The sequence below is a fragment of the Amblyomma mixtum genome, chromosome 8 (genome assembly GCF_055824585.1).
Source record: "Amblyomma mixtum isolate Tamu chromosome 8, ASM5582458v1, whole genome shotgun sequence".
Lineage (NCBI taxonomy): Eukaryota > Metazoa > Arthropoda > Arachnida > Ixodida > Ixodidae > Amblyomma > Amblyomma mixtum.
The window spans coordinates 137,066,968-137,092,551 of NC_143019.1; the positions used below are offsets into that span (position 1 = coordinate 137,066,968).

The 25,584-nt window shown below is 50.0% G+C and overlaps 1 protein-coding gene across 2 annotated transcripts in view; it reads left to right on the forward strand.

The window, feature by feature from the left end:
* The window catches only part of LOC149334582 (uncharacterized), a 35,711-nt gene extending 21,988 nt beyond the window's left edge, over positions 1-13,723 (forward strand). The window contains exons 4-6 of one of the 2 annotated variants that reach the window (XM_089555188.1): positions 2,556-2,633; positions 5,981-6,037; positions 13,374-13,723. In XM_089555188.1, the coding sequence (XP_089411314.1) occupies positions 2,556-2,633; positions 5,981-6,037; positions 13,374-13,460 (222 nt within the window). In that variant the 3' untranslated portion in view covers positions 13,461-13,723. The remainder of the gene's footprint in view (positions 1-2,555; positions 2,634-5,980; positions 6,038-13,373) is intronic. The other variant, XM_089555189.1, reaches the window with a different exon arrangement.
* Positions 13,724-25,584: the final 11,861 nt, after the last annotated feature.

Below are 25,584 nucleotides of genomic sequence, written 5' to 3' on the forward strand. Positions count from 1 at the left end.
AACCACCAGATTTCCTTAGCTGGGAGAGTTATTAGGCGGCCTCAGTTAATGAGCTATCTGATTAGTACAATTTTCCAAGCACACCACGTCTGCTATTCCTCAGAATGTCCGTCTGAACTACATTTCTTTAGGAATGCTTGAAATTGCCTGCTTTGACACCGTGTATTTTCATAAGTACGCTGCTTGGTACTTGCTAACATGACATCGCCCGTCCTCTAAGACCTGCATGAGTTCCCAAGGTGCTGCTTGAACGAGGTTCAAAAATCCTCTCTTCCTGTTTCTTGTATGTGGCAGTAAGCAATAGAGTCACTTTTAAGTGTGCCAACTGCGCGGAGTTTTGAATTATCACCTACAATAACAATACTGCGAAGCAAATATGCTCGGCGTCACAAAGGAAATTGCTCTACTGAAAAGACTGGGCAACGACAACCGTGTATCTTTAAACTCCGCTTTGAGGGCTCCAGAAGGTGCCAGACATAGTGTTTCTTACTATCACTTAGAAGGAAAGCTGGCGGCGCTGCACTTCAGCCACCATGGACGCTCAAAGCTTCATGGGCCGGTGAGCTACTTGGTGCGGGACAGTTGTATTTTTCGGGGAACACGGAGTGTCACTGCTGAGATGCTTCGTTCTGAAAACGCTGTTCGTGTGTGCGCAGACGACTTTGGCGCAAGCGCAGTGTGCAAAAGCCATAGTAGCGAAACCGCAGAAGCACACGACGCCAATAAAAAGGTTTCTTTTTTTCCCCCGAAATGCCATTAAAAAACCTCTTAAAATGTTTAAGCAACAACATTTTTTTTTCGAAAACTTATTTCCTTTTAAAATTGCGCCTGTTAAGCACGAAACATTAGTTTATGTGGTGTGCAATACTTGTCCAATAGGAGTTCAAGCCATCTGTTATTTTGTGAAAACTTTGCATTTGCATGCTTTTATGCGCGTTTGTTGTAATATTCAATGTTAGGACATTCTTCACTATCGAACCGCGTTTAATTTTTCATTATTTTTTTTCGCAAAAATTGTAGTTTTGCAGTCGGTAGCTCACTGGCCCATGATGATTTGAGCGCCCATGGTGGCAGGAGTGCTCTTGAGGAAGCTCCATGCAAACTCCCATAGACGGCACGCCAGCTTTCCCTCTAGGTAATAGTAAGAAACTCTATGATGCCAGGTGTCCGCGATCTGTAGAGTCACTGGATAAGTGATTCTGTCGTGCTTGGCCCACGCATGCCGCGTCAAGACAAATCAGAAGGCTCTGATCAGAATCGCCGCGACGACCTGTGCAGGCGAGACAAGGTGGGTGCTGCACGCCTGACGCATCTTGACGATCAGCGTGCGAACACTCGCGGCGCCCGATACGGTAGCGTTACGCGCTGTGCTAAAGGTCTCAATTATGCTTGTGCCAAAGCAAGCGTCCTCGTTTCTTTGACTACAAACTTCAATTCTTGCCTCACGACACCGTTACAAGTACAACCCCCCCCCCTCTCTCTCTATTAGCACACGCTGCTCCGTGACACCCTCTCGGCACGTGCTCTTCACCTGTCAGCAGTTCTTCGCTCGCAATGCGCTATTCCCAAACATGCGCTGGTTGCCCACACTGCAGCTGGTCGCAATTTACTCAGATTACACAGGGCGCTGGCGAGATGCCACGGTGGCTCAGTGGTTATGGCCCTCGGCTGCTGACCCGAAAGAGGCGGGTTCGATCCCGGCTGCCGCGGTCGCATTTCAGTGGAGGCAAAATGGTGGAGGCTCGTGTAGTGTGCGATTTCAGTGCACGTTTAAGAATCCCAGGTGGTCGAAATTTCCGGAGCCCTTCGCTACCTCGTCCCTGATACCCCGAGTCGCTTTGGGACACTAACCCGCGAAAACCTTAAACCAAACAAGAAACGCCATCCAACAAACGACGTTGGCTGTGTTCCGTGCATCGCCTTTTGTGCCCGCTCTCTCCACCTCTCGAACACCACAAATGGGAGTGCCCGGGGGGCTACAGGGCACTCCCATTTCTTTCCTAAGAGGGAGGGCTTCTTTGAGAGGCATTTTCTTCTTTCCGCAATGCAGCGTAACATGCGTAGATGGGTCCTAACCACTTCTACACGGAACAGTGGTGTCGTAACATTTAATGAGCCCCTACTCTGCAACTGCTTTTCAGGATAGTTCACCAGTCATGACAACTTATTTAAAGAATGGAAGCCCTTTAGAAACAAATTTTTTTTTGATAGTGTATCGCGTGAAGACAGCCGTATAAGGAGAGCCATGGCATATTCTGTCCAGCAAACTCAATCCAGACTTCCAAAATGCGCTCATGCTGACGAACGGTGAAGAAGTGCTCTCTTGATGCTGCCGCCTGCTGATGAAGCCATTAAGAAATTGCAGCCCATTGGTATCGCGGAAAACATTTCTGTAGAATTTTGGCGGAAGTTTCTGGCTTCATTCTTGGGCAGGTTCAGAAACAGAGACGTTTATGAAATTCTTAGAGATGCTTTCCATTGCTGCCGAGCATGCCCTATTGAAAGGGTTAGTGGGCACTGTGTATATTTTCTCTTCTTTCGCTCTTCGTATGCAGGGCTCCGACGCCTATCGGGAGGGAGTGTACGAGTGTATCGGCAACATGACATCACTTTTCACAGCTCGCCTAAATCCGGTATGGTGGCTCAGTTTGACCTCGTTGCTGCGTTCCTCACCTCGTTTTTTAATGAACTTATTCATGCGTAACTTTTGTATCGTACTGAGAGTGCATACCTGGTTTTTTTTTTCTTGTCAAATACGTTGGACGGTCGAACAAGTTTTTGCGAGGAAAAGCGACTTCTAATTTAAAGCGCTTACGCCTGACCAACTTCCTACTCTCCAATACAGTTTACTCGTCGAATAGGTCTAGATTCAGACAAGACCTGTGTGAAGCTCACTCAATGCACCAGATATCAGAAGAATGTAACGCCACATGCTGTCAGTTTATTGTAACGCATACACGTGGGCCACTCACTTCTGTATGTGAAATGTACAAACCACAACAATTAACCCACATCTATTGTTCAAAAATCGTCGCTATACTTAAAGGGCAACTGCAGCACTTTTTTGAGAATTTCGCGATATTCAAGGATTCAAATCTATGTAGGCTGTAGGTAAAGCATGCCAAGTGCTTTTGCACTAGCATTTGAAATAGTGACGTAACCGACGATTAAATTTTGCGCTTCTCCTCAATGCAACAGAGGAGTGCAGAAAAGTTCAGCGTGACGTCACGGAAGGTATGATTTCAAATTACCGCTGTCGTCAGCCACACCCTGCCCTGACTCGTTAGACGCTGCCAAACAACTCTCGGCAGGGTTTGCCTTCGGTGGCGTTGCTTTTTTCCTTCAAAGCAGGCGTTTGTGCGTTGGAAATGTATACCGATACCTTTGATGACGTCATCATGCGCCCCCCACTTGGCGTTGTGCGCTGCGGAGAAGCTTGAATGGCGTCCGGATTTTAATCGGCGACTACTTCACTATTTCAAGTGCTAGACCAAAAAGACTTGGCATGCTTTACCTGCAAGTTTCACACATTCGACCCTCTTAAGCTCGTTGATTTCTAAAACCTATGCAGTTTCCCTTTAACTCCTGAAAGGTATGGGGTCACTCCGCGTCCAGCCGGCCGGGAAGGCGAGCTTCCGTGCCGGCTATGCGCGGGCGTTTCTCGTACGCGACTCGTGTCTCCAACCCGTGGCGCAAAGTCGCAACCACCGCAGGTTCGGACAAAATAGGCAACGACAGAGCACGCTAGGAAACAGTTTATTAACCTAGCGCAAGGCAAAGCACACTGTGTACGAATGTTCTATCTGATAAAAATAGGTTCAGTAGCTCCTCAAGCCGTCGTCGACCGGCGTGTGGTCGTCCAGGAGGCGCGAGCAGGCAGGGGTCCGTGGGGGGGGGGGGGGGGCAACTCGCAGGAGGGCCATGGCAGGAGAGACATCCCCGCCGCAGGCTGCTCCTTATTTCACCCCTCCGACATCCCTCTCTTCAGGCAACCGGTCGCGCTCAAGGTAAGGCATTGACCCCTCCCCTATAGTGCCAGTGCGTAGTCGTGACGTCACGTTCGAGCTGGGAATGAGGAGAGCGGCCGGGTGCCCCCTCTCCCGATGACCGGCGGCGCGCGCTCTCGTCGCGTGACTCGGCGGCGCGGGGCGTTGCTAGAACAGTGTTGCTAGAACCAGACCGGCGAACAGCTGCTCCTTGACACCTTTAATCAGGAAGCTAACCTCTCCTCCGACATGCTTGGGTCCGCACGTCGGAAGAGTCTCCTCATTTCCTCAACATACACCGTCACAATCTATTTGGGGAGTTGATTTCGGGCCTTTAAAAACAGGTCAGCCTTCTCCTTGCGCAACGTGCTGTCCTTGAAGACTTGGAGGAACTTTGTTTTGAACGCATCCCACGTTCAAAGGCCAGATTCATTGTTTAGAAACCAGGTCCTCGCGTAGTCTTCAAGGGCGAAATATACATGCCGCATCTTGCAGTTAGCGCCCCAAACATTGTAGATGTCCACCCGGTCATACTAGTCCAGCCAGTCTTCGGCGTCCTCGTGTGGTTGACCGTGGAAATGGGGTGGATATCGATAGTGGCAGAGCAGAACCGGCTGGACTGTAGCTGGAGGATTCATTGTTGTAGCACTTGCCCTCCGTGAACAATGGGAAATAGGGAGCAGTAGAAATTCGGGAGGTAAGCCCTGCAATAGGCGACTGCCCTTGTGGACTGGCGTGTCTACCTTCGGTATTTGTCCTGGGCTTGAATTGCGGCTTGAAGGGGGCGTACGGTGCATTAACGACGTACCCAGCGGCGTAGCCGAGGACGTGATGTTGTTGCTGTTGTTCTTGTTGTTCACCTCTTAGAATGGCGCATACCCACACAGGGGGATCGGCCAAGAAGAGGGGTGCTCATCTATCAAAAATGGATCGTGCCTGTTATGTTGTGATAAATGCGTGAAGTGTTCTTAAGGAAATATTTTTAGTTCCTGTTTTCGGGAACATCATCTGAACATCGCCCGGAAATCCCTGTAGCCTTGAGGTCGAACATTAATCCAAACTCGACACCGAGCTTGAAACCGAACTTTTGAGAACAGTTACAAAATGTGCGCCCGTAGAGTATCCAGCAGCAACATGCGTAATAATGGTCATACCGTAGTTCTCAGACTAAGGTAAATTATTGATTGATTATTGAATCATCAAGGTAAATTATTGATTAATGACGTCACTCCGAGCATGCGCACAACTGACAAGGCGGGCGGTGTCTGCTCTGCTGTCAGCGCAGCGGCGAGGCGCGCACAACAGCTGCGGGCGATGACATCACCCCGCGCATGCGCGCAGCTGGCGGAGCGGTGGTGCCACGGCTCAGCCTGCAGCCACGCTGATCTTGCGAAGCGACTGGCGTAGTGTAGCTATCGCTACAAAACACTTACTATTGTTGTAAAGGGAAGTATGGTATGGTCGAGCACGCATTCCTCTTACCGACACCGAGCATACAAGTCCCAAGAGAAAGTCAACCCCAGCAAACTAAAGCGGATTTGTTTAAAGTGAAATTTCAAGAAACTGTCTCCTTGGAAAGGACGAGTGTCGACGCCATAGAAATTGGTCAGTAATTGAGAGCTCTGGGCAGAATGAGCACAGAAGGGGGACATCCAAGCAGGTTTTGTGAAAGCGCAAATTTAATCACGGGATGCGACATAGTAGCAGCGTGAAGGAAAGCTGAAGCTAACGAAATCGCCAGCAGAAAGAAGGCGCTGGTAACGATGAGAGGAAGTAAGCGCTCATTAATCCAATCACTGCGTGTGCAAGAATTATCAATTTTTCATAACGTCACTGTTAGGGCTTCCACCATCTGCGCCCCTCTGCCGAAGTTTTTGCGCCTTTAGTTTTCAAAGATGTCGTGGGAATGAGCTTAGCATAATTGCACAATGTGCTTCATTAGCCGTTGTTTCTAAGTTTATTTATGCTTAATTCTTGTTTGCTTTGTGTTTTAGGACTGGACAGAGGACAAATCTAACGTGGACCCTACGGGGCTTTACTACGACGGTGTGGTGAGTACCACGAGCAGAGATTATTAACAGGGCATATGTATGTTCTTGTGGAGAGAATTACAATGCGTGAGATACATGCCAGTTTCATGAAAACACACACACACACACACACACACACACACACACACACACACACACACACACACACACACACACACACACACACACACACACACACACACACACACACACACACACGCACGCACACACACGCACGCACGCACGCACAGACACACGCACAATCAATCAATCAATCAATCAATCAATCAATCAATCAATCGGGGTCCCGAGAGTGGAAGGGCTTTAGCCGTGCGACATGCACGACCTGGGTTGTCCTTGAGCGGCGTCCTTGCGTTGACTGGGGAGAGATGACATAGTTGAGGTCATTGAGGCGAGCAAGAACGATGAACGGGCCTGTGTAGTGGGAGAGCACCTTTTCTGATAAACCACGCTTGCGTAGAGGCGTCCACAACCATACAACGTCAGCGGACAGGTAGGAGACATCCGTGCGCCGGCGGTCATAACGCTGCTTTGAGCGATCCTGCGATGCCAAAGTGCGTATCCGGGCAATCCGACGGGCTTCTTCAGCGCGACATAGTGTGTTGGCAGTAGAAGGCTCGGTGTCGAGACAGAAAGGTAAGATGCTGTCGAGGGAGCTTCGAGGCGGACGTGCATAAAAAAGGAAGGATGGGCTGTAACCATTTATTTCATGCCTCGACGCGTTATAGGCGTATGTAATGAAGGGAAGCACGTCGTCCCAGTTCTTATGGCGGGAATCGACACACATGGCCAGCATGGTCGTAAGTGTCCGATTGGTACGTTCAACCAGTCCATTCGTCTGGGGGTGGTACGGCGTCGAGTGGCGAAAATGGCATGAACTAAGACGCAGAAGCTCTTCCACAACGTCTGCCGTAAACTGGCGACCCCGGTCACTGATAACAACTCGAGGAGGTCCATGCCGGAGGATTACAGCACGAAGAAGAAAGAGCGAGACCTCAGCAGCGGTGGCGCAAGGTAGGGCGGCGGTCTCACAGTAACGGGTGAGGTGATCAACGCACACTATAACCCAGCGGTTACCGTTGGACGAGCGGGGAAACGGACCGAGCAGATCGAGACCAACTTGTTCAAATAGTGTGCTTGGAGGTGGCACAGGATGCAGGCGTCCAGGCGAAGAAGTTGTGGGAAGCTTGAACCGCTGACACTGCACGCAAGTGGCCACGTAGCGCTGAACCATGTGACGCATTTTTGGCCAGTAAAAACGTTCTTTGATGCGGTTAAGGGTCCTGGCAAACCCCAAGTGCCCAGCCGTGACGTCATCGTGCATTGTCTGTAGAACAGAGGAGTACAGAGTAGCCGGAACGACGAGGAGAAATCGCGCACCTACAGGCGAGTAATTCGTTCTATAGAGTAAACCGTCGCGAATGCAGAAAGGGCTTGCGGATGCCGGGTCACGGGCGTCGGCAAAAAGCGGCGCCAACTGCTGATCCTTCCGTTGTTCCGTCTGGAAAGTGCCAAAATCTGGAAACTCTTGGGAAACGGCATAGTCGTCGAAGTTTTCATCATCGGAAGTAGTAACCGTGAGCGGCAGCCGCGAGAGGCAATCTGCGTCGGCGTGTTGGCGGCCACTTTTGTAAGACACTTTAAAGTTAAACTCTTGGAGGCGTAACGCCCAGCGGGCCAACCGACCGCAGGGGTCACGTAGATTGACCAGCCAGCGCAGAGAATGATGGTCTGTGACGACTGTAAAAGCACGTCCATAAAGGTACGAACGAAACCGTTGTACGCCGAAAACAACGGCGAGACACTCTTGCTCTGTTATAGTGTAATTGCGTTCCGACTTGCTGAGCGTGCGACTTGCATAAGCGACAACGTGTTGATTGCCCTCATGGCGTTGGATAAGCACATCACCCACGCCGATGCCGCTGGCGTCAGTATGGAGTTCAGTCGGTGCTGTCGGACAGAAATGACGCAATATTTGCCGCGAGGTGAGGAGAAACTTGAGCTGCCGAAACGCGGAGTCGCATTCGGGAGTCCAGTGGAAAGGAGTGTCTTTCTGCAGGATACTTGTAAGCGGGTAGGCTAAATCAGAAAACTTGGGAACGAAACGCCGAAAATATGAGCAAAGTCCTAGGAAACTCCTGAACTCTTTCACTGCTTTGGGTTCTTTGACACTGCTTACAGCTTCAACCTTCTGCGGGTCGGGCCTGACGCCATCCTTGTCAACAAGGTGACCAAGCACACTAATTTGGCGTTCACCGAAGCGACACTTCTTGGAGTTCAGCACGAGGCCCGCTCTCTCTATGCAGTCTAGGACAATGGCTAAGCGGCTGTTATGTTCGGTGAAGGTCCTACCAAAAATAACAACATCGTCCAGATAACACATGCAAACTTGCCACTTCAGGCCACGTAAAAGCGTATCCATACATCATTCAAAAGTGGCAGGAGCGTTGCAAAGACCGAATGGCATAACATTAAATTCATACAACCCGTCAGGTGCCATGAATGCCGTCTTCTCTTTGTCTTGCGGGTGCATCGGGATCTGCCAGTACCCGGACCGGAGATACACCGAGGAAAAGTAGGAGGCTGAGTGGAAGCACTCAATGGCGTCATCAACGCGTGGGAGCGGGTAAACATCCTTCTTTGTGACAGTGTTGAGCCGGCGATAGTCGACACAAAATCGCCAAGTGCCATCTTTCTTTTTGACGAGGATCACTGAAGCAGCCCACGGGCTTGAAGATTCCTGAATGATGCCGCGGTGCAACGTGTCACGGACTTGTTCATCGATTATCTGACGTTCGGAAGGCGAGACGCGGTATGGCTTCTGTAGAATCGGTTGTGCAGACCCAGTATTGATCATGTGATGGGTACGGGAAGCTGGAATCGGCGGTGATTGGTCGCGACCGAAGTCAAACACGTCCGCATGCTTCATAAGAACGGCCACTAGCACCTGGCGGTCGCTAGTGGGTAGATATTTGTTCACCATGGCTAGGAATTGAGAGTCGCTCAGATCGCGGCGTCTAGTTGGACGAGACACGGTGTCAGTGATCACGGCAACTGGTACAGAAAAACGCTCTTCAAAGCCAGCAAGTTTTAAACCACATGGCAATACTGCAGGTTCGTTGGAATGATTGACAGTCCAAAGAGTGGCGTGGCCCTTGGTCACATGGACGACGCTGCGGGGTACTAGCACACTTTTCTTTGCACAGGTAAGGGAACAAGGTTCCAGCACAGCATCGAAGGCATCAGAAATCGTGCTCGAGGACACAACAGGAACGAATATGGCAGACATTGCTGGAACGACAGTATCTGCAGAGACAGAAAACACTTGGGCAACCACTGGCGAGTGTTCTGTGAGAGCTGACCGAAGGCCAGGACTTAGTGATATGCCACCACTGCGGAAGTCGAGAGTAGCGCCGCACTGGTGCAAAAAGTGAATACCGAGGATGATGTCATGCGTAGAACGAGGGAGCACCGTGAATTCAGTTCGGAACATGTGGCCAGCGATCACTAAATTCACAAAACAAATACCAATCGGAACCAATGATTCTCCCCCTACACCCCGGAATATAACAGCACAATCCCAAGCGAACATTGTTTTACGACCTAGACGGTTCTTGAAAGTTGAACTCATCACTGACACCGTTGCACCAGTGTCCACTAAGGCCATGACGCAAATACCGTCCACTAAAACTTCAAGGCGGTTCCTTAACATGACAATGGGCAGAGGAATTGGCCCTATCGATGATCTGGCGACCGCACCTCCATCGGCCGCACACGCTAGTTTCCCGGGGACGGTGGGGAACGACGTTGGGGAGAAGGCGAGCGGCGAGAGCGGTGCGGAGGTGGAGTCAGAATTCGGTCAGAGGCAGGGGAGTCGGTCCGTGGTGGCGCGTAACTGGATGGGCGCTGAGACGATGTGAAGACACGGCCATGAACAGGCAGGCGCATTGAAACTCGGGCGAGGGTACGACCATTGGCGCTGGGGGCGGGAAAACTGGCCCCGGCGACGGCAGAATCTAGAGATGTGACCGATCATGCTACAGCTGTAACTGAGTGGTGGGTCGCGGGGTCACTCGGGATAACACTCCTCGTAGCCAGTGTCGAAACGACCATCGTACTCCGGCTGCCGCAGGTGGCGTTGCGGACGAGCTGACGCCCTGGGGCCGAGGCGGTTGATCCGGGGAGAGTCGCTGTAATCAATGCGAGTAGTACTGGTAGGGGCCTGGCTGGACAAACTCCAATGGGAGGAGCGGTAAGCGGGAGCCGCCTGCAGAGAACAGCTCTCATACGGGACTTCACTGCGGCGCCCAAGATCTTGATGCCGGGAGAGTTCGTCCCGCACGATTTGACGAATGACGTCAGGGAGAGTCGCAGCATTCACAGGCTCGTGGAAATCCACGCTGGCGACGGTGGTGACGTTAGGCAGGCGGCCGAACTTGGGAGTAATTCGACGCAGTTTTAGAGCTTCAAAGGTGCGGCAGTGCTTGATTATATCCGTGGGCGAGTCCAAATTTTCTTTGCTGATAAGAAAGCTGTAGACGTCCTCTGCAATGCCCTTAAGGAGATGGCCAACCCGATCTTCGTCGGACATACTTCGTATTTCCACTCCTGTGAGCCACGGCTTCGGGAGGTAAAGATTCTGGGCAGGAGTGGAGATACGAAGGCGAAGGAGCTTTTGGAAGCATTCCACATTAGGAAGAGGGGATTAGATTGCGTGAGTGATACCTCGGTTCGCCTTTTCAAGAATGAGATATCATATCTTGAACAGTTTTGTTGATGCCTGTTGTTTCGGTGTTGTTTGCGCATGCCTTGAATTTTCCATATATTTGCTGGCTTTGCAGTAAATAAAATCAGATGAAGTTAGCGCATGTCCTGTGTCAGTATTTCTTGTGTACGTCTTATTGCAGCGCTATTACCATTTCTGTATTCTGTGGTAGGTCTACTTCCGAAATTTCTGGAGATCCTTTCGAATTTTTCAGGGTTAGCAGGTTCCAAATTTCGGGGGTCTTCAGATTTACAAATTTGGTAGCACTGATGACGTGACGGCTGTTTCAACCAAATGAAAATTTGTGTGGTAGCGAAGCCAGAAATTTTTTTGTGACGACAGCAAAAATGTTATCGCATTAAAATTCTCCACGAGAAGAAACAGGCGCACGGCCACCTTTCTAATATTTTCCATCTTGCACATCGTACACAAGTAATAAGGGAGTAATTACTCATTGACATCCACCCAAGTGCAGCCATACGGCTACAAATATCTTAACACTTGTACACACGTGTTAAGGTCACAAAAATTGCATGTCTTCTTCAGCATTCTATTCGGTACAGATTATCACAGCTTAGGATTTGAATCGAAGCTGGCAGAAGACGTTTTATTTTATGTTTGATTCCGAAATAATTCGACACTAATGACATTTAGCGTAAAATAACAGTGTGGGGTATAACATGCAAAAAGTTTCATGCCTACAGGCTTCCAGAGCTGTCATCCTGAGAAGTACAAACATTGACGGAGTGCTGTTAATTCTCTTCCGCGCTTATGAACTTTACGAAAGCGCATTACGTAATTCGTTTTAAAAAGGGCAAAAAATTATCTGTATGCTTTTCTATGCACTACGAGGCCTAGTTTTCTTTCCATTCTTCTCAATCTGCTTGCACAAAGGTTTGTGCATGCTGCCGTCAGATGAACCTTGTCGAATGTGCTGAAAGAAGTGCTCTTCTTAACAGCTTCCTGCATGCAACGCACGAAATATAATAACATTCTGGGAAGCACAGCGCTGGCAGACAGCAGACGAGAACAAGGAGGACGCAGCACTGCGCTGACTACCAGCTTTGTTTCTTAAGACAGCCGATCCTCACCATTTATACGGATAGAAAACCGCAGGTAGTGGTACGCATGCCCAAAGAAAGATCAGCAAAGTTCGAAGGAGAAAAGAATCAATAGGTACGCCACCTTTTCATTATCGTCACCCACAGCCAACAACGCATCCTGAACAAGCGAAAAAAAAAAGGGGGAAAGAGGTGTATTGGTGTATTGGGGTTTAACGTCCCGAAGCAACTGAGGCTATGAGGGACGCCGTAGTGAAGGGCTCCGGAAATTTCGACCACCTGGGGTTCTTCAACGTGCACTGACATCGCACAGCACACGGGCCTCTAGAATTTCGCCTTTATCGAAATTCGGCCGCCGCGGCCGGGATCGAACCCGCGTCTTTCGGGTCAGCAGCCGAGCACCGCAACCACTGAGCCACCGCTGCGGGGCAAGGGGGAAAGAGAATACGGATTCATAGAGAATACAAAAACAGAAAGCGCAATGAAACAAATCTAAAATTATGTCGATGTAGCCAACAACTAACACAGTGAAACGAGTGACAATGAAAGAGCTATCAAAACAAGAACGTAGCGAAAGCCGCGCGAATAAGGCAGCAGGGATCTCTTCTTGGCCAAGCATGAAAGAGAAGTTAACAAAAAGGTTGCGAATTCGCAAGCTCAAACATATTTATATTCGTCTGTGAATATCTAATCCTTATTGACTGTCCAGACACTGTTTTCACAGCTGATGTTTCTAAGGTGTTACCCATTTTAGAGAGTCGTTCTATCTCTTTGTTTTAACTCATGAAGAACCGGAAAATGAAAAAAAAAATGAACTGGTTTTGAGAAAAAGAATGACGAAGTAACTGTCCCACATATATCGGCGGACATCTGAACCGCACCATAAGGGAATAGATCAAGGAGGGAGTGAGTGAAAGAAGGAGGGAAGAAAGAGGACCGTAGCGGAGGTCTCCGCATTAATTTCGACCACCTGTGAATCTTACGTGCACTGGCCCCGCATAGCACACGGGCGTCCTTTGCGTTTCACGTCCATCGAAACGCGGCCGCCGTGGTCGGGTTTGTACCTGGATATATGGCACAGTAGACGAGCGCCTTAACCACTGAGCCACCGCAGCAGGTACGGGGTAATGGCTGCATTCCCTTTCTGGAACTTAATTAAGCTGCACTTTTCGCCCAATTTTTTTTTCGCTCGTTCGCGCTGCGTTATGGGTTGTGGGTGATGATAATGAAAAGGTGGCGCATCTATTGGTTGCTTCCGTGTTCGAACTTTGCTATATTTGCGCGTGTGTACCAATCCCTCCGGTTGTCTATGTATAAAAGGCGCGGATCGGCTGCCTTTAGAAACAGAGTTGTTAGCCGGCGCAGTTGTGTGTCCTCCGTGCTCTAGTCCGTTGTTCCAGCGCTGTGTTTCTATGAATGCTCCTTAACCAACTTGCCCAACAACACACCTTGCTAAAGAAATAAATTAAGGCGTTCATCTCGTGGATGATGCTTCTTTCCTTTTGTGCAGAACTGCGCTCGAAGGCACAAAGTTTTCACAGAAGACTCAGCAGTGGCCCTATTCGGAATAAAGTGGGTAAGGGACACCCTGTTCTAAGCAAGACGGTCAAATAAAAGGTGTCTCTTCAGCGTGCACATGTCATTCGTTTCATAACTTGTGCAGCAAAAAGGTAAGAAATGCTGTGGCCCTTAGGGCTAATCAAATCGATGCACCTGGATATAGGTAATCCCTGTAATAGGCCTCCAATTTCAAGAAAGAGAACAGTAAACGTGAATCCAGCCCAGAGAAAAAAATTGCCCTAAGGGAAATCACACAACTTTTTTTTTTATGCAAGGTTGACTGCGTATACGTGAGGGAGAATGCTCAATCAATTCCTTAACTATATGATTACGCAGCGGAACTATCAAGCGCTGCGCAAATACGTCGGCATCGTTCAATTACTTCGATTCCTTTTGCCATCTTGGCGAACCCAAATGTAGTGAATGAAGAGGAAAGGAGAAACGTGAGCAGGGAAGTCGGAAACCCAATCAGGAAGGCCGCACTTCTTCTCCCGTGCCGTTCAAATGCACACCGCTGGTGCACAACGAGACGAAACTGGCGAGGCACGCCCGGTTAACCAGCCGCGTCGTGTTCGCGATATGCGCGGCCGCGGACACACCGCTCACGTGGCGTGGACGCAGTCGCGTGAGTGCCGCATGCTGAGAGGCAACGTTCACGCGTCCAGTGCCGATGTCACGCCATGATCCGCCCGATCAGTAACAGCCTTCGCTTAGGCCGACTTCAGTACAGAGTACGTTATGGTGGCTGTGCTATATATTCTATAGAAAATTCACGTTGGCTCCCTCCAGGCACTGTTTGCGCAATGCTACTCATAGGAACCTATTATCTGCGTGTATCTCCTTTCTCTGTCCTGTGTTTTGTACGCTGAAAAAACGAATTTCACATATTATGCACATCTTTCTTTCATTTGTTACATGGCATTAATCACATCTATACCGTATCCGTACCGTACATTTGTACCGTACTCGAATACCGTATCCAGTGTTTTTTTTTTAGCTCATCGAAGCCTGGGAATGATCGAATTATATTTCTGACTGAACATCTTGCGAAGAACCAATATTTAACTGACCGGCCTATAATAATTAGTCCTAGACTTCATTCTTTTCGCGAATAATTCAAGTTGGCGCTTTTCCATGCCTCCGGTACATTTACAGTTCTTGCACGAGGATATGCAGGACTGCTAGCGGCAGTTTTCGGATCTTCTGCAGCTGCGATTCCCCTCGTCATTGCTCGTACGCCTGTCCTCACTCTGTCTTTTGTTACTGCCAAAATTTCAATTCCATGTTTGCCTCTGTCTCAATCTTTAACTCTCGGACTACTCTGGCTTATATGTGGCTTCTTTTACAGTTTTTCCTCTACGGCTACTGCGTCTCCCTCCCCACTCCCCGCTCTTTATCTTATCTTATAAATCCGGCCACTCAAAACATCTTATTCTGTTCTTTCTGTTTCATGCCTCCTCCATGCTCGATTTTTTGCTTATGTTAAGTTTCCTGATCTCTCTCACCTTACAGTTACTCATTTCGATAATACTGCTAGCTCTATCGTCTCCCTTCATGTCAGGTCGCAGATTTTACGGTTTTGTGTCTCCTAGTAACACCCTTCGTTTCCTGGAATAGCATTCCAGTACCACACTCTTAGAAAAAGATTGTAGTACTTACTAACTTTGGGGTACTAACCTGTTGTCACACATGTTACTACCTTGTTAGTAACTGTAGTTAGTAACGGGAAGTTTAGTAACAGTTACTAACCCATTCAGTCAGTAATAGCCGCTACCCGCAGTTAGTAACGGGTGGCTAGTAGTATTTACTAAGAAATTGAAGAGAAACTCACATATGCTGGTAGATTCATCGTAGTGTGCTGGCGTGGTTTGCCAAATACGTGCAAGTCGAAAAATAAAAAGCTTTATAGGTTTAGGCTTATCGCATACAGCATGTACAAATTATGCGAGGTCATGGCATCGATAACCTTACCGTGCGCACACAAAGGTTCAGTATGCAGGAAAAGCAGAAATCAGAAAGAGTCACACTCGCACACTGCGCGTACACACGTTGTTGTTGTTGTTGTGACTGGGAGAAGGATGAAAAGGAAAATGCACGGCCCTGCCTACTGGCTCTAGCCGAGCCACCACCGCTGCCGCGTGCAGATAGAGGAGAGTTAAAAGAACAGAACGAAGAGAAAAAGAGAAGAAAAGACGCGCGTCGCAGCAACAACCGCGTCCGCCGAAGTGGACGCTACAGAAAAAAACGGATAAGCGACCAAAACCGCGCTCACTGCACCACATCCTCCTACGCGTGCACACGTAGATCTCTCTCAGTCTTATGCACTCCGTAAAACAGGCTCTCATTTACGTGCTAGTGGCTCTCCCCGGTTGTGCTAAGATACAAGCGTTAATTGTGAAGTTGCGATCGTAGAAAAAGCTTAGTCTACCTAACCATACGAAACTGCAGAAATGTGTAATTAAAAAAAAAACAGTTTATTGGCAACACAGTCTGCGTCAGTTATATTCTTTGACTTTATTTTAGGGTTAATGGAACGCTTACTAACTAGGTAGTAACTAGCCACCATAGTTACTAAAAAGGCAGCAAGGGCTGCTTTCACTAACTATACCTTGAAGAGGGTAGTAAACAGCTGATAAAAATTAGTGAAATGAAGTCTAGGTAGTAACTGATGCACTTACTACCTTCTTTTTACTAACTTTTTTTAAAGAGTGCAGGCCTAAGCGTCCACACATCGCGAACGCTCCTACATCCGCCCTTCCCATGGCCTCACCCGCCAGAAGCGCACGGCGCAGCGGAACAAAAAGGCGACGACAAAATCGAATGCAAAAACGCAGTGGGAAAACCAGCTTCTCTGCATGGCACCATTAAACCTGGCAACTCTCCTGCCCACCCAACCAGGCAGGTCCAAGTGTAACGGTCAATACATGGGTGGAGGGAAGAGAGCGATTATTAGGTTTTTCTAAAACCGTTCTCTTCACGCTGTAAACAAAACCTTACCGAAAGAACGGACCAGTAATGAGGAAGCTAGGTGGAGTTCATTCATACAGTCCCATTAATAGGGTGATCACGAAATTAGAATCGCAGTAAGCATTGGCAAAGGATTAAATGATTCATAACATATAAATAACAGCGCAAAAAAGCCTACCCTACTGTATTAAATGATTCGCCGTGCGGCAATGCGCGGTCTGTTAGGGGTAGGCGACTTAGAAAAGCAGCAAACGCGAAAAAATCGACTGCACATTAAGCCGGCTAAACTGACCCCACTAGACTAACAGCGCTAAACGTTAATGAAAGGAACTCCACACAGTTATGTGAGAGTGCGAATTTCAGCAACAGCTGGGTGGTGCGCAATGCTGACGCCAATGGGACAGTTTAGTAACTGTAGGTAGGAATGGGGTAAGGGTGTAGGGCATAGCAACGTTGTGTTGGGGGAAATTGGTGATTTGTAATTAAATGTGCTTTGGCGCTGCAAGCATGGACGAGACAACGGAGGGGAAAACATCACAGAGCGCCATTTAAAACTGTTTTCAGGGCAGCCCGTCTCAACAGATATATTGCATCTACGCGCGATATGCACTACTTCTGTTCTGCTGCCGCCTACATGAAATGTATTAGTTTACGTTAATTGGTAGCCTTAAACAATTTCTTTGGGTCCCTGAAGTTTTGCGCTTGTATTTCGTGCTCGATGCTAAATAACCAAACATTCAAAAAGCAACACGACAATGTAAGGCGAAAGGAAATCAAAGGAACACTAAAATAAAGCATATTTAAGCAGCTGCCAGAAATCAACTTGGGCGCAGGTAAACCTGATCGCATCAAAGCGCTGAATCTTTTTCAACTAACGCCACAGACGGTCCATTCACACATGCGTTGCCCTCTGAACAGAGAACCTCGGGTTTAGCAACTGTTATTGCGGAGAAAGCCTTACACAGACAAAGCCTTACACGGAACCAGGCGTCATCGGCATCCAGGAAAAGCGGTCCACAAAACACCCAACGACGTCATCAGTAAAAAAAAAAGATGTTCCTTCTGAAGGTGCGCGGAATTTAATCAAGGACTTTCAGATTTCGAGGTCGTTTCTTGGCAAATAAAGGGTAACCTCGCGTACGTGTTGTCTTACCACTCTATGCTAAGGAACAGGTCGGCCATCAGAAGGGAAGGTAAGATATAAATTAAAAATATAATGATTTCGTCTTCAAAGCACGTGAGTAACCATAGGTGACCTCCATAACTTTTTATTAGGCAGAAGGAAAGGCCATCTTGAATGAAAATTTTTGATGCGTCTTTCATTATTTGTTCAGGGGCTAAGAGCATGCACCAGTGAAACATCGGTGGCGTTGCTTAAAAACAGCTGCCGTTTCCTTCTAAAGAGTAGATTTACTGCAATTCAAAGCTAGCGGCTGTCGCTTGGTCGCGCGCGCCCTTTTTCTAGTATCATCTTTAAAAATTGCGTTTTCTCATCAGTGGTCATAGTTTTGTCGTTTCTTATACGCCAGCAGAAGCATATTTCAGTCGACAGAGGTTCCAAACAGAAGCAGTTGTAACTGGCGCTCTGTGAGTTCTTCCTCGTCCCTGCATGCACCTTTTGAACGTGGCTGTAGGTAGGCATATGTGACACTGACCAGAGTCACGCGTGAGTGACGGAGCCTGATGGGGAGAATAATAGTGCGAACGACGACGACGCCGCGATTTCCCCGCAAGTACCACTTAGAGCTGTCTTTGTAGTTCACGCTTAAGGCTGTTGTCGTGTAAAACATCGAGGGATTCAAGGTATGCCAAGGTATGCGTTATTTCTAGTGACATGCAGGCGTTTAAAGGCAAACAACGGGACCCCATGGCGCAACATGGGCGGAGCACACGCCGAGCAACATCACCATATTCATCTAGTGTATGGATCCCCGGAATCCAAACACAGGCCGCAGCTGTTGCAGCGATTGATCTGGACAACAGACTCGAAAGCTAATTTCTCCGTCAAACCGACCGAATAATCGACGCTTGTCTTGTCACCGGAGAATGATTCCTGATGATATGAGTAAGTTAATACCTTCAACTCGTTACTGAACGTACGAACACGAGGTGGGGTATACTGATGAGGTTGCTCATACGCAGAACCTCAAAATAAAATGCAAAGAGAAGAACGAGCATCGAGACAGTGTAACTCACGCAAAAAGACACAGTCAGGAGATGAACGATGGGACACGTGCTAGACATGGAAATGAATTTGTCTACGGGGTGGTAGCATTTATACAGGCATATTTTTCTGGTTTTTGCGCCGCTGGTACCTCCTATCAGCGGCAGTCGCATAATGTGAAGTCACTATAGAGCTGTTAAGAGGTACCAGTGGCGCAAAAACCAGAAAAAAATGCCTGTATAAATGATCCCGCCCCGTAGCCAAATTCAATTACAAGTCTAGCAGGTGTCCCGTCACCTGCCTGCGTGTTGTTTTGCTAGTCACTGCGTCTGAATTCAGCAAACAATTGTCCCAATCAGGGCGTTGGAAGATAACGAGCGACCTGGTTGCTGAGAAGAAGGAGTGGGCAGAGGCTGCAAAAATAGCCGTTAACAACGAAGCGGGCTGGGCAGGTGCTGCAGCAAGAGCCTACTCGATTGCGACTACGGGAGACAACACTGGAATTATTTGAACGAAAGGAGGGAATTCGATATCAACGGAATAAAATGTTTACCCGAGATCGGTTTGAAGCGTCGCGCGCTCACGTGAAAGTTAGAGCCGCACTGCCATTCTGTAAGTACACTCCGTCAACATAACAAGGCAAAAAAATTAGCGCAGGTTTCCGCATATGAACCAAAATCACGAGTGCTGGAAAGGTGCTGCAGTTAGCAGCACCTTTGATCCGCCCTAAGACTTGCTAGGCTGCTCCTGCGAAGCATCTCATCATCATCAGCATCATCCCTCTGCAGGGCAAAGGCCTCTCCAATGTCTCTGGAATGAACCCTGTCATTTGACAGCTGCGGCAGTCGCTTATTAACACGGAATGGTGATCGTGAACATTTGTGACGCAAGGACATCTGGGGCAAAGAGCACCATGACACAATGTGTTTTTCTTCTTCTCAAGGTCTGGCCAAATACCCATTTTCCAAGCATTTCACACTAAAGAAGCCGAGCACCAGTTCAGGAGAAAACTCGTGCCCATTGTATCACCGGTCGGTCCCCGGCGGCACTGGGGATCGAACCCCACACCTTCCGCATTGGAGGCGGATGCTCAAACCACAATGCCACCGCTGCGGTCTCCCATCACCCGGACATAAAAAGAAATATCCGGGTGAGTGTCAAAAGCTGGCTTATATATCGCAGAAGTTGCGGGAGGGTCCCTGTACCTCCGAGCGCGTTCTAAAACGATTATCCGGAGCAGTGACCGGCCGGCCCGCGTCCCCGGCGTAAGTGGATAGAAGGTGGGCATATGTGTGAAAAGCTGGACTTTCCCAGAGCGTGCTGCCGAGACGGTAACACCACAGAGACTAGATCTCGAACGCAAAAGAAGCTCGTGTGCTGTGTGCTGTCAGTGCACGCTCAAGAGAGGAGTGGAGCGGGAGCCGCCCCAGTCAACTATCTGGATCAGACGAGCAGAGAAACAACCAAGAGATGGGAAACGGAAAGTGGTGCAGAGGACGTAGTGATCGCTACCAAGGGAGAGCCCTGTATTAATCCCTGCGGGATTGGTAACATTTTGTCAGTGAAGAGGTCTGGATTGGCGTCTCGTTAAACACTGGATCTAATCCTGGTGGGGAAAGCGAGGTCCTTTAGGACAGGAAGGCTTTTGTTCTGGATGAAAGTCAAAAGTGAATGGCCGTTGCGAGTGTTCTGAGAATAGCCCAAGCTGGTATGGGGTGCATTGAAATCTCCCATAATGACCTGGGCGCTGCGGCCTGCGGAGGCGAGCGCTTTGCGGAGGACGAGGAGGAGAGGGGTTGAATGGCCATTGGGAGTACTGTGGACATTTGGAACGAAGAGGCTTGCCTCAGTGCGAGGGCCGGGAAGGATTTCAAGGGGGAGATGGGCACATTCCGAAACGTCCAGCTAGAGCAGCATGGCAGCAAGGTTGCGCTGCTCCAGCGTTGTAACGCTTGGTTGGGCCTACGAAGGAGGGTGGAAGGAGGCGTAGTCGCGTGGCTTGACGCGAGCTACCTGTTCCTGGAGTGCTAGGACGCAGGGGAGAGTGTCTGGAGGGACATCCTGAAGGTGTAGCTGCAGGGTGCTCCATTTGCCGCGGAACCCCCGACATTTCCACTGCCAGAGATAAAGGTGCGGGGGATGTCTGGTCATGATGGATGGCGAGGTCCTCAGACGGTGTTAGAATAATTGCAGGGATTGTTGGGGCGGGTAGGGAGAGGTGCGAGAAGGTGGCCTCAGTGGCGCTCTGGTGGGCTTCTGGGGCCGCGACCCTGGTGTCAAGGGCGGTGAGGTGAGATTCAATGGCGGCCACGCTGGTGTCGATGCTGGCGACGAGCTCCTCAAGTTGAGCGAAGTGGGCCATCATGCGCTGCGGAAACGCCTCCAAGAAGGAGGCTGTATGGCGAATGACATCACGCTCGGTCGCGACGGCGTCGAAGGAGGAGAATCGGCGTTTCTGAGGGGGGCTGCTGGTAGGAGAGGAGGCAAGTGATGACGCAGCCGAGGGTGCCGTGTTCATCGGCTCCTCATCCGGTGCGTATCTCTACTTCCTCTTCTGCTCCTATCACCGATCTCTCGGTCTTGACTAAGACCCTTTTGGTGGACGTGCGCACTGCCACATCCACAATCCCTGCAGCACCAAACTCCACTACAGATGACAGCCGTCTGCTGCAGCTTTGGGAGGCTTATCACGCTGTCCACCGTCGCTAGCAGGCTCAGAAACACAATCGCCGCCTGCGCATCCGGTTGGCTCAGCTCGCGTTGGACATGAAAGAGCGCTGCTTCTCTCTTCTTCGGCAACAGTGGGGCCAGACCTACGATCACATGGCCGGCAACCTGGGCCTCCGTGACAAGTGGTAGCTTTTCAGGCTGTTGCTACATCCCACGCGCACCAAGGCCTCGCAGCGCAAGGATATCTCCCACCTCCTTCAATCCTCCCCACTCTCCGATGCTGTCTTCCTGGCGGCCCTCAGGAACCTTTACCTCTGCACCGACCCCCCAACTCCTCTTCCAACCTACTCCAGCTCCGCCAACCCCGATCTTGATGCGGACGTCTCCCTGGGCGAGGTTCGTGCGGCGCTACTCAAGCTCCGCGCCACCTCGGCCCCGGGGGCTGACCGCATCACAAGGAAAACACTCCGAAACCTAGATACTCGCTCCCTCGAAGCCCTTACTAACCTTATCACTACACATTGGCAGGCTGGCACTCTTCCCTCTCCGTGGATTCATGCACCTGTCTATTTCACCCCCAAAGCCGGCAAACCTATTGCTCTAGAACACCTCCGTCCCATTTCTCTCAACTCCTGTCTCGGCAGGCTGTTCGAGCACGTCATCCTGGCCCGCCTGCTGACTTATCTGGATGACCGCGACATGTATCCGGGCTCCATGTTCGGCGTTAGTCCCCAGTTGTCCACACAGGATACCATGCTCCAGCTTTCCGAGGATGTCCTACACCCCTCCCACCACAAAAGCACTCGAGCTATCCCGGCGTTAGACCTTACCAAAGCATTCGATAATGCACATCACACTGGCGTTTTGGACGCTCTCTCCATGTCGGACCCCGTGTCCGTGTTTACATCACCGCTTTTCACTCCCACCGCACAGCCGACATCTCATACTGCCCACTTTCTTCTTCTTTCCCCGTTGGCAACAAGGGTACCCCCCAAGGTTCTATCTTGTCCCCGCTTCTTTTCAACATTACCCTCTGCCCGCTGGAACGTGCTTTGCGCGCTATTCCAGCTCTATCTCATGCTTTCTACGCCGATGACATCACCCTCTGGGTGACCGCCGGCAACGCTGGCGTTGTGGAGACCACCTTCCAGGCGGGCGGGGACGCGGTGCTGACTCACATTGGGGCTGTCGGGTTCCTCGCTGTCTAATCGGAGCTTTTGCTGCTTCTGCCTCGGGGAGTGGCCACCATGTCGCTTTCTCCTCACACCCTCTACCTGGACAGCACACTCATTCCTATTGCCTCCACCCTCCTCATCCAAGGACTATTTTCTCAGCCTAATGGCAAGAATACCACCCTCATCACTCGACTCACAACACTGTACAACAGGCAATCCGCCTCATACGCCGCACTGCCAACCGCCACTACGGCATGCGCGAACGCGACCTCCGGCCCTTAATCGAGGCCTTTGTTCCAAGTCGCTTCATCTGTTCACTTCCTTATCTCTTCCTTTCTCGCACCGAGGAGTACAAAGTCAAGTGCCTCATTCGCTAGGCGTATAAGTCGCCCCTTTCCCTTCCCATATCAACCTCGACGGCTCGACTATTGTCCATGGGCGTCCACAGCTCCCTTACGGAGCTAACGGAGGCTCATCGTATGGCCCAGTTCCTACGTCTCGCCCGCACCCGCCCGGATCGCGCACTTCTCTACACCCTTAAGCTCTCCCCTCTTATCCACGTCCCCACCTCACTGCCCATCTCTTCCCACGTCTCCTCCCTCCTAACCTTTCAGTTGAGTATAACACTTGTTTCAACCGGCCTTCCTGCCTACCCTCTTCGGCACGTTCATCCCCTCCCTGGGAATATGCATCCTGAACACCGCCCCTCCGCAGAGCAGCGCGAGCCTCCGTGGTCTGGCGTGAGTGCGGACAGACACCTGCCGTGGCTTATGTGGATACAGCCTCGTAAAGCCGCTACCCAGCCCACACCCTTGCAGTCACTGAGAACTCTCTCCAACCGACTCTTTGTTCCTCAGTCTACACCCACACCTGTGAGGCAGGAGACCGAGGAGGCAGTTATTGCCCTTGCCATCCCGCAGATGTTCGCGGTATACATTTTCAGTGACTCCAAGCCTGGGGTCTACAACTACGCGGTTGGACGGCTGGCAATCCCCGCCATCGGCATCTTACGTTTAGACAAAGTGGCATGCACCTGCTGGCTCCTGGTGCTGGCTCGGTCCCCCTCACGAGCCGACTGAAAAAATGTCAAGCCATGAACAGAAGATGGTTGGGGAGCTGCAAGGATTCGAAGAAAATTTGGGGGAACCTGAAAGAACTTCCAGCCCTCCTGAGAAAAAAGAGTCCCCGAGAGCCCCGCTGTCCTCCGATTGTGTTAAACCGGACCCCGCTTCCGACGCGCTCCCTAGCGCCCGTGCGCAGGCGCCGATATCTGACGATATCTGACAGATATCTTCGCCTCGCTCGCGCGTCGCGCCTCGCGTATGCGCAGACATCTCCAGTGTACGAACGTACGCGTAGGCGCTCCGCCCGTACGCCTCGGAAGTGTCCGTCAAGGTGGGGCTTAAGAGCGGACTACGCTCAAATCTTATTCTCCTGCCCAGCACACTTGCTCCCTGCCTCTTGTCACTTACAGTCCGCAGCAGTGGGAGGCTGCTTTGTCCAGCATTGAGACGAATCTCCAACTTCGGCTGGTGACTGGGGCAGAAAACGTTGTAACTAGGCACGGCCTGGACGCCCCAACCGGCAGCCTGAAGGCCGCCCGCAATGCTGCTGCATAATTCTTATTATTTTTAAGCTTTCAAATAAGTAAAAGCTTTCCACCACTAGTTTAAAGATCCCCAGGTGACCTAAATTATTTCGCAGCAGTCCACTACGATACCTCTTCCTTGTTAGAGCGAAACAAAACTGCGCGAAGACGACGGGACAAAAGAAAGGCACGAATACACACACACAAAGCGCATCTGCGCTTTGCGTGTGTGTATTCGTGCCTTTCTTTTGTCCCGTCGTCTTCGCGCAGTTTTGTTTCGCTCTAACCATGAACCGACTAGCCCAACATCATGTCTTACATCTTCCTTGCTTTCTTCTCTCAGTCCCTCCTTTATCCCTTTCCTCACGGCGCGGTTCAGGTGTTCGTCGAGATATGTGAGACAGATACTGGGCCATTTCCTTTCCCCAATAATCAATTTTCGCGCAGTACCGGAGGAGCAAAATTGGGATACTTTATTTACTCATTAAGGCGAAAGCTTTTGTTGGCTTTGTCGATGATCTCGTGTCCGCAAGAAGGGTCGGCCGCGATTTTCCTTTCGTGTGAGTTAACCGAAAAAAAAAAATGATTGTGAGTGATAGAGTATGTTTTGAGGATGATGCACGTCAAAATTTGGTCATTGTGGAGTAATTAATTAATTAATTAGAGCCAAATATGTCGCTTGGACGTCAAAAATAGTATCGGAGGTTGATACAGTATGAGGACATGAAAACAGGTGACGTCGAAATTGTGGCGAAAAAACGCAACCATGCGCAACCACGTTAACTAAAAAAATGAGAATTGATCGAAAAAAGACAATGCAGTACTTGGGAGCCGTGACGTCGTACCAACGTGGCTGCCATGGCAACGCATGACGTCAAACCTTAACGTCATGTCATGACTTTGGGTGGGGCCACCATGAGGTCATAGGAGAGACCGTGGGGTGTCGGAGGGTGTGCGCGCGGTGCCCGCGCGCTAACGTGGTGTTCATCGTGACGCCTGACGTCATGTCGCCTCGTTAAAATGGAGCCACTGACGTCTTGGATGAGCGGTGGCCGGATGAAAAAGAACCTTGTAGAATGCTCGTCGCGCCGTTTTCGCTCCGGCGCTTCCTCATACGTCAGTGGTTGTCTCGTCGCCCTCGAGTGTGCGAGATTCTTTCGAGTGTGTGAATGGTGTGCGCGCGTCAGCCGTTATGGATGGGGCGTCTACGTCGTCAGGCGAGGCATCTTCATGGTCTGCGGAAGGCGACGAGTGCGAAGGAGGCCTCAGTTCTTTCGCATTCGCCCAATCCGGGTCGCCGCAGTGGTCTTTAGCGCTTTTTCTTTTTGAGTCGTCTTCTGGCCCGAACTTGTTGCTATAGCTTCTAATTGTGTATTAATTGTGAAGTACAAGCTAGTACGCGCATACAAGCCAGTACGCGCATGAGCACACACAGCCTTTCTACCACCAATATCTGAAACGGAGCTTTGGAACAGCATGCGGCAGATGAAGCTTACGAATCTACCGGGGATAGATAAAGTACGATTTCGTGACTTATATTTCCATTTAAATAAGCTGAAAGATTTGATGATAAATATATTAAATTGCATATTTTAAA